This window comes from Cnephaeus nilssonii, assembly GCF_951640355.1.
Source record: "Cnephaeus nilssonii genome assembly, chromosome: 12".
Classification (NCBI taxonomy): domain Eukaryota; kingdom Metazoa; phylum Chordata; class Mammalia; order Chiroptera; family Vespertilionidae; genus Cnephaeus; species Cnephaeus nilssonii.
In genome coordinates, this window is record NC_137083.1 from 43915295 (window position 1) to 43928089 (window position 12795).

Sequence of the window (12795 nt, forward strand, 5' to 3'; positions counted from 1 at the left end):
GGGAAGATTACTCTCTTCCCTGGTGGTGTCCCCAGGCAATATGGCTTGCTCTCCAGTGTGTGACTATATAGAAACAGCCATTATTATTATTATCATCATCATCATCATCAAAAAATATGCATAGCATAAAGCTTGTCATTTTCACCATTTTAAAATATACAGCTCAGTGGCATTAAATACATTCACAGTGCTGTCCAACCATCGCCACTATCTAGTTCCAGAACTTTTTCATCACCCCAGCAGGAAACCTCCATCCCGGTCACCACTCGTCTGTTTTCTGTCTCTATGGATTCACCTATTCTGCATATTTCATATAAATGGAATTATTCAATATGTGTCTTTGGCATCTGGCTTCTGGCACTTAGCATCAGACTTTCAAGGTTGCTCTTATTTAACTTGGTGTTCTCTCTCTCCCTAGGACCAGGCTTGTGCCAGCTGACTGGGCTAACAGTGGGTTTGAATAGCCATTACTACCATGCCCTGTTCAGGACTACTGGTCACTTTCAATGCTAAGTCCCCATCTGCTTCCTTCTTCCTTAGCATGAGACTTATCCCCACTGTAAATATATTTCTATGAAGCTACTGTAGTCCCAGATATGTCCAGGAGTGTGTAAACATCAGCCATGAGTAATAGCTCGTACTCATTCCCAGCAGGCACTCAAACCCAAACATGCCCACATATGCCTGAACCTGAAAAGTCCAAGAAATGCTGAGATCCCCACTAGAGTGCTGATAATAACATGATGTTATACTTTGTGTTAACAAAAGTGAGGGTGTTGTTCCTTTAGCATTTTAATACTATTGTGCTTTCTGTGAACCCTAAGATGTTTCAAATACTTTGCTAAGTGAAAGACATATCTACATTTGTTCAGAATCTTTCATGGATTTCTTACTCTTTATAAATGGGTATATGTTTTGCTTTTACTTTCCATTTCCCTGATTTGAAAGTAGTCTTATGTGAATCCCATTCAATATAATTCCATACCTCTGCTGGTGTGGCTCTCTTTACATGTGTGGTTTCCTGGGAAAACCTTTAACAAATATTCAAAGTAAGAATTTGTTTCTAATTTACAGTGGACATAAAGAAACTGAACAAATGGAGAAATGCAGGATTCTTGGCTAATCCTTTGTCATATTTAATTATTTATTTGGGAAATTTCAAGCCACTGGTTTTGCCATAGTATTCCCTTCTCTCTAGGAAATTCAGAGTGTGATTGAATTTTGTCCTGTATTTCTTCTTCAATGAGTTTAAAAATTTTTAAGTAGCCTAATGTAAATTTCTAGGTATCTCTTTTTCTTTCATAGCTACTGTTATTGTAGTTAACTTCTATATTTAACATTGGCCTGTATAGTGTAGTAACCAGACATAGAGGAAATAATCACAAGAAGATATAAATACCAGGGGAGAGAATAAACTCTTTATATCATAAATAGGGTCAGAGTTTTATCCTCCAAAATTATCATTTTATTGGCAAAGATTCCCTAAAGTTCAAATATATTCTTGAACCTTCCTAACTTGTGTCCATATCTCAGTGTGCTTTATATAATTAGCCATTTAAAGGCTTGATATTTTAGCATTTTTAAGCTTTTATTTTCATACTATTGTGTAGGTGGATTTGGCATTTTTTAGACAAGAGTTACATTACATTCTTGTATGACCCTCTCACGATTTCCTTTGCATCAGGATATATCTGAACATATTTTATTGTCCACTTTGCATGCAGATGCCAAATTAGTTTATGTAACTCAGAAGTTTAGTTTAGGTCATGCCTCTCCAGGCAAGCTGCAGGTCATGGGAAAGAAATAGCCCATGTGAACTCACCAACATAAAGGAATGAAGACAGATTTGGGACCATGTCTCATAAGTAGGTTAGGGTCTGTTGCACCTACCCGTCGGCCAGTATCTATCTGCCAATATTCCCTCGTCTTTCCTGTTTCTAAAGGCTGCTTTAGATAAATGCTTTTCTAACCAAAATGAAACAGGATGGTATTTAAGTCAACCATGAGAATAAGCACTGACAGATGTGCCTCCCACCTGAAAGAAAGCAGGACAGGATTGATTTGAATCAGGCAGGAGGCCAGATGCAATTATTTCCCAAAGACTGTAAGTCCACCCAAAGGAGACATCCAGCCCCACTCCCCCCCCCCCCCAGCTCCCCTCCCACCCCACCCCCCCCCCCCGATGAATGCGGAAGATCCTGGGAGGCAAGGATGGAGCTGGGCTCCCAGACCTTCAATAAGATGTGATTTTGTGCAATAGGAGCCGGGGCGGGCGGGGGCGGCGAAGGGCAGAGAAGGGCAAAACCAAACCACACTCTTCAAGTTCCAATAAATGGCATGATGACTGAGAATTTTTATTATATAGACTTTATTCCTTGGAGCAGTTTTGGGTTTTCAGCAAAATTGAGTATAAAGTTCAGAGAGTTCCTACTGACTGGGCATCTTCCAGCCCTCTCTCATGCACACCACCTCTACCTCTAGAGCTCAGAGCACTCTGGGTTTACACACAAGGAAGGACACACACCAGACCGAGTGCTGAGCAGACCTAGAGTAATCCATTGACCCAGTGAGGACTTGCCATCCCAGCTGGTCCAACGTGGAAGCCCTACATGGTAGCTGAGAGCACAGAATGGATATTTGGTGTCCCCGAGAATTACCAAGTTACATTTCATCACTACAGCTATGCCTTGTTGAAACAAACCTGAGTCTACCATATATTTGAAATCTGACTTACACCAGAGGTTAATTGGGAGTGTTCCCTCTTCCCACCACTTTCACAAGATAAGTTCCTCACCTTCTCTAAAGTCTAAAGTCACTCAAAACTTCCCAAAGCCTCTGTTCCTGGCAGTCTATTCTCCACATTGTCCAGAAATATCGCCTGAACCATGCTGGATTCTGGATGTTTCTCCACCCAGAATATCTTCTCTTGGCCATTTTGGTCAGTTTGCACACTCTTGACCACTTAGTCAATCAATTGATATGTATCAAACATCTATCATTAGCAGGACTCTGTAACATTTACCTCAAGCCTGATCATTTCTTATGAGTTAATCTGATCTCCACAAATAGACTATAAACTCCTTAAAGGCAGTTTTGAAATATAACATATTACCTGGCACAGTACTAGTGCCTGACTGTTATTCAATGAATTTTAAAAAATTATTCTTAACTTCAAAAAGATAGTCACTGGTTGATTTCCTTACAGAGAACATCCTTTAGGTGTCCTCAACATATGGGTCAAAGTACACACAAATATGTTCTTGAGAACATACTTGTTATATAAAGACACGTATATGTCACTATGGAATCACTACATTTTTTAAAGGAACATTTTCTAAAAATAGGGACTAGTTTAATGTTGCAACCAGGAGTTATTACCTCTGGAAATCTTGACAAATTCTCGGTAAGGGAAGAGCAGGATAACATCGCAGCCCTATGCATTCAACATTGATCCTTATATTTATTTGTAGGCTTGTTGGAAAGTTTTCAGACTGAGATTCAGGCAAAGAAGGACGTGAACTTGCAGCAGCAATTTTCTCTAGATCATTCTTTGGCCAAACTGAATGCCTTTCTGCTGTAGAAATTGTTCAGTGCTAGATGGGCGTCTGAGAACAAATTTCGTGTGCTCAGTGTTAAGACAGCTTGTCCTACCAACTCTTACTTTTCACATAATAAGAAAATCTTGAAGAAAAAAGAAAGAAAGAACATCTTGAAAGATGATCTCATTTTCTCAGTTTCTTGCGTGTCCTTGGGGTGCTAATGTGTTTGGTTACCACCGTATACAGTTCACAATCGCCTACAATAACCTAGTTTTTGGGGGGAGGGGTGTCTCTATATCTATGATCAGCAGGCAAAAACCTCACGGTCAGGATTCTGACTCTGCAAAACAGAGAATCACGTATTGTAGAAACTTGAAACTAACATGTCTAAGCCAATGGCAGAGGCCTGAACCAGCAAGTGAAAAGGACACGATTAATGGCATTGATGATGAAAAGCTTACAAACCACTTAGTTTTCTGTTCTTAACTCCAGTCCAACATTTACCAAAAGAATTAAACTGGTTGAACCTTCAATCAAATCTTGAAAGCATAAGTGTATTGCCCAAGCAATGTAGAAAGGAAGAGAGAAAGTACTTTTAAACATGACCTCCATTTCTAGTGATATTTTGGCTTGTACTGCTCAATACCTATCAAAGTAATAACTTGATGTGGTACATTCTCATCTTCCTTGAATTTTTACATTTTTTCCCAAGAAGTGACTCTTTTTTAAAAATATATTTTTTTATTGATTTCAAAGAGGGAGAGAGAGATAGAAACAGCAATGATGAGAGAGACTCATCAATGGGTTGCCCCTGCCAGCCCCCTACTGGGGATGGAGCCCCCAACCCAGGCATGTGCCCTGATGGGGAATTGAATCAGGATCTCTTGATTCATAGGTCCAGGCTCAACCACTGAGCCACACCGGCAAAGAGGCTCTTTCTGCCCGTGCCCCACAACCCTTTCAGGTACCAAAGGTGAGAGGGTCAACTTTTCCTCAAGGGCAGCTCACACCAGACAAGCTGCCGGAGACGCACAGCGAAATGTTCTGTCGTGTTTGTTTCACCTCCGCGTGTGTGTGTGTGTGTTTGTTTTCTTGTAGCTACCTCATCCCTGAACTCCCAACTCCAGCAGCTCCAGCAGCTCCAGCAGCTCCAGCCGCCGCCGCCGCCGCCGCCCAGCAGCCACCCGCAGGCGCCCCCACCGTCCCAAGCGCCGCAGCCCCAGCCCCAGCCGGCCCCGCCCCAGCAGCCGCCACCCGCCTCCCAGCAGCTGCCAGCTCCGCCATCGCAGCCCCCGCAGCCTCAGTCCCACCCTCACCCCCAGAACCAGAACCAGAACCAGAACCAGAACCAGAACCAGAACCAGAACCAACCGTCTCCAACTCAGCAGAATGCAAGCCCCCCTCAGAAACTCAGCCCATCTCCAGGACACGGCCTTCCGTCGCAGCTCACGCCACCCAGTCCTCTGCAGGTACGCCCTCCGCCCGGCCCAGGAGCCCACAGGCCCTTTCCAGGGGGCTGTGCCCTCCCCCACGGCAGAGGCCAGCAAAACTTAGCATCCCGTTCTGCAGCGTCTGATTCAAATTGATCTCTTAGACAGAGGAAGGGGAAGCAAATAGCAGGCAACTGGGGATGCATGTGAAGGGAACAAATAGAACCCCATTGATGCTACCCTCCCAAGGATAAATGTTATCTGCTTCCTCCGGTGAGAGGCCAGCACTGTAAGTGCATTTGTAGCCTGTAATAATTCCACTTTATGATACTCTTTGAAGGCAGCAAAGATAGCATCCAATTAAAATTATTACTAGCCCCGTTTTGTAGCCCCGCGGAGAACTGTATCTCCTGTCCATGAGGCATGGTGGTTATTTCTCTATATTATGAATACAACAGTGTCTTACCTTAAGTACTTTGTGCTCTTTTGTTTCTATTTTTCTAAAGACTCTCTGGGGTTAGGAGGGTAAAGAAATTTAGCCCCAGTCTTATGTCCCAGATTCCAACCATCACTCCCTGGACTAACAAGTACTCTAGGTTCATGCCCAGGGCCTCACGAGTATGCATTATAACGATTATTTGAAAAAGTAGTAAGGCTTCTGTATGATTACTGTGAAGCTTGAGGGCAACCAAAATAGATACTTCAGGCTAAATCATGAATGCTCATCTTTAACCTGCTATCGTTGAGGAGCAATGGATAGGAGCATTCAGGAATATATAACTTTAGAGTTCAGAAAACCATTCTTAACTTAGAGGCCTTTAAAATAATTAGCTTTTTCAAAACATAGTGACTGTGATATCAACACATCAGATCCAGAAATTAATAGCTCGGTTTTTAGACTTACATAATGATGTTTTCCCGCGTGAGATTTCAGGTGATTTAGTACTTTTGTAGTGCAGTGACAAAGTCTGGCAGAGTGGGCAGCCTATGCATTCATTTCAAAGCCAACTCCCCCCCTGCCTGATGGTGGGGCATGCAATCCTCCTACCCTAGGATGGCAATAGCCATTGCATTCTTAAGGCCCAAATAGGAAAGTATACAAAAGTCGCAATAAATTGGTACACAGGCAGAAAGGAAGTAAATTAGAGACTTAGCCTTTTAGAACCAACTTTGTTTGTTATTTTAGAACCAACATTTTTCGTATGAACTTGGATTCTCAGTGGTGGCCTAAAGTTTTCCTGGAAATGAAAACATTTGGGTGAGATGAATAATTGTGTTTTCCCTGGCACTTGGGTCATAGCTACTTTCCATTTGGACATTTTCCTGAGACGGCTTTGAAGTTGTATTTTTTTTTAAATATCACAAGTATGAGACAACGTAATACTTTTGACATAGGACTGAAATGAGTTTTAAAAGTCTTTACTGTACACTTGACAGCTACGGAAACAGTAGACGTAATCAGATGTACAAGATGCGTGATTACAATAATCCCAATGTTTTCTGCATTTGGAATTCACCTCTATTATCCCAAAGAATGAGTTTAATACTTTTTGAGAGCAGTTAAATTAGATGTATTCGCACACCATGTAATTAAACACTTCCTCTTTCCAAGTCATCAAAGTAAGTGCAATTACCAAAGAAAAACCTGCCCCAGTCTGAGGGAGGAGATTACTCAGCTCTGACTTCAGTCATTGTATGTAATCCAGTAGTCCCTTCAGCTGAGGTCTGTGGACATCAGCCTTCTTGAACACTTACAGTTTATACATCTCTATCAGCCAGTTAAAGCCAAATGAAGACAATCCATTTCAATGACTGTTGACAAGGCTTTAGAAGAGGTGACCACTCAGCCTCATGAAAATAAATTGTATTAGGATAATTTCCAAAAGTTCTCCTTATGGTTTGCCATGGAAATCCAGGGACTGTTTTGTTTTGTTTCTGCAACAAATGAAGGCTCAGAGCCTCAATTCTTTCTCTATAACTCTGAGGTAGTGTTCTAATTTTTTACTGTTGGAGTTTTAACTTATAAATTTAATAAATACACTGGTAAGATAGTACTCCAAGTTCTTCTGTAGATCTAATGGATAACAACAAACAAAAGTGATTTGGTAAAAGTATTACCAAGTAGATAAAAAACCAATTTTGAATAAATCTATATCTCTAGGAATAAAAGGAGTTTTTTCCTTTACTATAGGCATGTGTAAAGGAAATGGAGAATTCCATGATTTTGAAATATTGTTTTTGAAATATGTTTTGTGGAACATGGAATATTTGAACTTTTCAAGAAGAAAACTATTTAAAAGAAACTGCCAAGATACTGATATTTTTGAAGTAGAATAAAGTGTTTTTTTGTGTGTGGTTTTTTTTGTGTTTTTTTTATTGATTTTTTACAGAGAGGAAGGGAGAGGGATAGAGAGCTAGAAACATCGATGAGAGAGAAACATTGATCAGCTGCCTCCTGCACTCCCCCCACAGGGGATGTGCCTGCAACCAAGGTACATGCCCTTGACCGGAATCGAACCTGGGACCCTTTAGTCCGCAGGCCGACGCTCTATCCACTGAGCCAAACCGGTTTCGGCAGAATAAAGTGTTTTTGTTTGAAGATTATTAAAGGAATAAAGATAAACTAAATTCATATATGACAGATTAAATTCTATTTAATTTTTTTATTTTCATGTGGGCTTTACCTTTTTACATTATTCAAGATCTGTCTGGGAGATATTAATTTAGAACTGTGCAAGTTAGATTGTCAAGGAAAGCCAATAATTCAGGGTTTTTGTTTAAAAAAACTTTGAAAGATAACAATTATTTCTGAAACTGTACAGATGTCTTCAGAAAGAAATAAATGGAAGTGGCTTGTGTAGGTGTATTTAGGTGAGGTCATTTGAGATAAAAAAAAAAAAAAAGAAGAAGAAAAAAAAAAAGAGCAGCACTGGCAGGTTACTCTAGACTAAATTCTAAAATTCTCCAAATAGTTCTCATCAGGTTTTCCCATAATATTGCAGTATAATTTTTTTCACTCTTTAGCTCAATTCCATGCAATAACTTGCATTTACAAAACCAGGTTGTTGTTTCAAGACAGATATAAGTTTAAAGTATTATCACTTCACAGAAGACCAGATAGGGGACTGACTTCATTAACTACTTTTGATCCTCAGGGTTATAGGAGGCTAATGGTCTAGAGTGGAGGTTTGTCTTTAGATTCTGCATTGAGACTCAATACCTGCCTACCCTACCTATGTTTGGAAAGAAGTTTTCCAAACATGGATCATAAACACAAAGATTTTCAGGGGCCAGGTAGTAAGCATAACTAAGTAAAGCAACTTGGGTATAAAACTCAAAGTCAAATTTTGAAAACAGTATGAGACAAACAAAATGCATCTGTGAGCTGAATTGAACCTTTGGGTTCCAGGATGGTTATAAATCCATACTCCTATTTTTGCTGTAGTTTATCAGCTGTAGGCTGTGCCAGAATTTAAAACTTGAGTATGTTGGTTAGAAACAGATCAGAAACATAAATGGAAGGAGCTAACTTTTGGGAGAGAAATATGGCCTAATCTTTCCTGGGTAGGAAAAAACTATGTAAATTTTTAATTTCAATATGTAATTTTGATCGGGATAAAGACCCCATAAGTATAAGACTGTTCCTTGGGTGTTTTTATTTGCACAAGGAAAATTCCAAACATTGTGTAAAAGCCCGGATGTGTGCATGTTCCTTCCTGGGTGATCTGGAGATGAAGTGGACATGGTTGGAGCCTAGTCATGGTGCCATGGGAATGGGGAGGTTGAGGTTTTGAAGCCTCATTCTAGTTCAGACCTGCTTCCAATTAGCTGGCAAGTTTGAACAAGTCACCTTGGTTCTCTGGACTCTGTTTTCCTCATCTGTTAAATGTGTGGGCTATATGATTTTTAAAATCCTTTTCAGACCTGTGAATCTATGATCTAAATGTTAGCAGGCCTCTAGAATTGTATTAGCTATTGAAAACCTGAGGTCTTAACGATTCTGTGAGTTTTCTTCAAGGTCAGGTTAATTTCTTCCCACTCAGCTGGTTGGTAGAGTGGAAACAGAGTGGGGACAAACATAAGTGGGATAATGATAGCAAGAAGCAGATTTAATCTTAGCCATGGAGTCCAAATTAAAGTCAAGTTTTAATCCTCAGAGAGTCACTGCTGCAAGCTCTGGTCCCAGATTGCTTTTCCACTTACCCATTAAAGAAGCTTAAGAAACCAAATGCTGCATTTAACCTTGGCCATCGGCACACCGTCTTGCACGGCAGGAAGCAGGATAATCTTTCCTTTTCTTGGTGTATTGCACATTTTAATAAATAACAGAGGGAGGGAGTGCTCAGCGGAAGCAGCTAGGAGAGAGAAAGCTATCTGTGCTTGTCTGAGGAATGAGGAGCATGGTCACCTTCTCCGCGGTGAAGTTGCTCAAGAGGGCATAAAATTGTCCCTGACTATGTACATTTGCTAATATAAAGGTCTTGTTACCACTCAGGCATCCAATAGTAAACTGCATCCAAATTCCACCTCTGTTATGCAGTAGGCACAGCCTCCTTCCTGATCTTCCCATTTGGGATATTTTCTCACTGGCAAACTTTAGGACTCATTTCCAAAGTGGATGAGTGATACAGAGAGTGGTATATGCTCACTTTTTTAAACAAAGAGCCCAAACCCTTGAGAAATAGTTAGACCTAGACCTACGTGACTTTCATCCTTTTTAAAGCAAATGGTCTCCAAACATGGCTCCTTCTTATAGAAAAGACTCAGTGTCCTGGGCCAACCCTTTCTCTCCCCAGCAGTTTGTCTTAATCAGTTTAACATAATATTAGTCAAAGCTTTGTGTCTTTAACTTTTGTCATCTATAAAAGGAAGGGGTAAAATTAAATATTTTTAGAACTTCTTCCATTCTATTTGGATTTTTATGTTACAAACCCCTAAAACAGTTGGGTGACGTATGCCAGTGCAAGGGGAGAAAAGGTTCTAGGTTCTAGGTTCTGAGGCTGGAGCTCCATAAATTAGACTAAGAAAAGACCTTAACAAGAGAAAAACAAACAGAAGTTTATTAACACATGCATCACATGTCCACATGAGGGTATTTAGTAATGAGTAACTCAAAAGGGGTGGTCAGAACTTTGGCTGACATAGCATCTTAACAAAAAAACAACACATTTTTAGAGAAGTGACAACACAAAGGAAAAAGACTATGAGCTTCTAGGGGTGACAAATTGTGGGAGTGGGAATATATGGGGAAACTAATAGTAGATAAGGGCTAGTTTTAAAAGATTTGTTTTACAAATTCTTTTGGTGCCATTTCTGGGCTGATAAGAACCTAGAATTGTCTCCAGTAATTAATTTATGTCCTTCCTTCTATAGAGGGTAAGGGGGACACCTTTACAAATTTATGTCCTGCTTTTAGGTAAATAGGGGGATAATGGAGAGCTTTTCTCGTATCTGCTTTTCTCAATTGCCTTCAGCGCAAAAAAAAATAAAATAAATCCTCATGCTGCAGTGACACACTTTGGGGTGGCATATTCTGCTACCATTTGCAGGCATTCATATAACCCCTTTGTGGTCATTGTAAATGCTAATAGGACTCAGACATCTCCGTGCCTATACAGGGCTGAATCACTGTGTAGAATTCTCCCAGCCTAGACCAAGGCAATTGAGGCACTCATCTCAGATAAAAAACTCAAGGTGCACCCAAACATGTAGTAATCATTAAAATCAATAATATTTTAATACAATATTTTTAAAAATCAAAAATGAACGCCAAAATCCAGGGTGAACTAAATGTCATATTTGGAATTAGTAACAGTATTGTGCCATATTGGAGCCTGAGGCAAAAAGAAAAATCAGTAATACTGATTCTGTTGATCATGAACTTTTGCATCCATTTTTATGTTTTTACAAGTATTGAATTAGATGTTATTCATCTTGATTACTGTGTTTTGGAGCACACCCTTAAATTCTGTGCCCCAGATGAGTGCCTCATTCACCTCAACCTAGTCCAGTGATGGCAAACCTATGACACGCGTGTCAGCACTGACACGCGTAGCCATTTCTGATGACACGCGGCCACTGAGGCGGCCGCATGCCGAGGATGAAACATTTGCTGCTCCTGAGGATGAAACATTTGCGAAATAATGTTTTTTCCTCAAAGTGACATATTACCCGAGTTACGCTCAGTTTTTTGGCGAAGTTTGACACACCAAGCTCAAAAGGTTGCCCATCACTGAAGTCCCTTCCAGCTTGGTTTCCAGCTGTGTAAATTGTTTAGTTAGTAAATATTCCCCAAGGTCAGTGGCATTCTGTGCACTGTAAATTTCCTTCAGACCTTGGATTTCACTGTCCAATTTAACTTGAAAATGACACTAAATTTGGTGCAGTAGAAAAACACGAGTACATGTTGGATAATAGATGGGGCAGGGAGGTGGGGTGGAAATCCATCCTCCTTAGCTGTGTATTGCACAAGTCTAATAAACCAATCATTTTTATTGAATTGAAATGTTAGGAACAATCAAGTAACTTCTTTTGGCTGACATTTTTCACTGAACTAATTTATGGTTTTATGAAATTGAGTATGTTTGGTGAAAATGATGGACATAGATAACATTCTCCCAGAACAATCCAGAACCTTAGAAACTTTTAAAAACTGGAAGAGTCCAACAGACTGAGTAAGGCTTGCTCTTGGGCTATAAAACCAAAGGACACTTTATTATTATGGGTGAGAAAATCCATCCAAACCCAGAGAGTCATTGTGAAGATTAAATATAACATACTGATGAAAATGCTTTTCATGCTATAAGTTTGCTATGCAAATGTTGATTATACCATAGATATGAAAGACTATGAATTTATTTCTGTTTATACTACCATCCAGCAAATTGAGCACTTGATTCATTATTCACTCATTCAGGAAGAGGTTGGGTGGGAAATGGGAGTCCCTTTACCCAACCATATTCAGCACTGAATAAAATAAACAAAACATACTTATCCACATTGTCTGCAAGGGACAATTTTTTCTTTTATGAAAGAAAGAAAATCTCCTTTGAAAAACAACAACCCTCAGTTCACATTACTGACATTTCAAAGAATTTATTGCAAGCATTTGAGATCCAGGAGGAACAACAAAGTTTATATTGCTTTGAGAGTGGCAGGGGGGAAATTAGTTTACCAAGAATGTACTTTATATACTCCGGTGCTTCTTTGTCATTGTCTAGATTTCCCATTCCTGGGTGCTGCTCTGTCGTAGTCAAATCGTGTCGAAAGGGGTTTAACAAAGCAGGCAGCATGTTCACACCACTGACTATGGAAGCTCACATCAAGTACTGATAGATGGAAAGGGTGCCAGACTCAATGGGGGTGGAAATATTCTTGCCGCATCTGAACATGGCAAGTTAGAACTTCTCAAGGAAAACAGCACCGCTCTGATCATGCTGGGGGCCAGATCCATGGCCTGTCTGCAGCGAGCTCAGCAGTGAGCTCAGCAGTGAACCTGAGCCACACACACCCTCCAGTCCCATCACTGTCTGTTGAATGTGGCTGATAAACCAATGCCAAAGTCAGAATGTCCTGGAACAGTTTTGCCTCCATGTGGTTAGCTGCAGGTTATAGTGGCAAGTTGAGATACCCCAAATGTGCTGGCTAGCACTTCACTCTGAATGAGCAAAACCTAGGCAGTATTCCTGTCACCTTATAAGTATTCTTGTGCTTTCAAGATCAAGTGCTAGTCCTCATATTTTAGCCTCAATTCATTTCCCACAGGTTTGGGGTAAATTGTCCATGGGCTTTTAAACTGACCCCAAAGTATAGACTTGCAAGTGAAT

General features: G+C 40.3%; 1 protein-coding gene across 1 annotated transcript in view; it reads left to right on the forward strand.

The window, feature by feature from the left end:
- Positions 1-12795, forward strand: part of POU6F2 (POU class 6 homeobox 2) — a gene marked incomplete at both ends in the record, with an annotated part of 425667 nt that overhangs the window by 299588 nt on the left and 113284 nt on the right. Inside the window, one exon of the mRNA XM_079786518.1 lies at positions 4638-5008. Coding sequence (XP_079642644.1) covers positions 4638-5008 — 371 coding nt within the window. The remainder of the gene's footprint in view (positions 1-4637; positions 5009-12795) is intronic.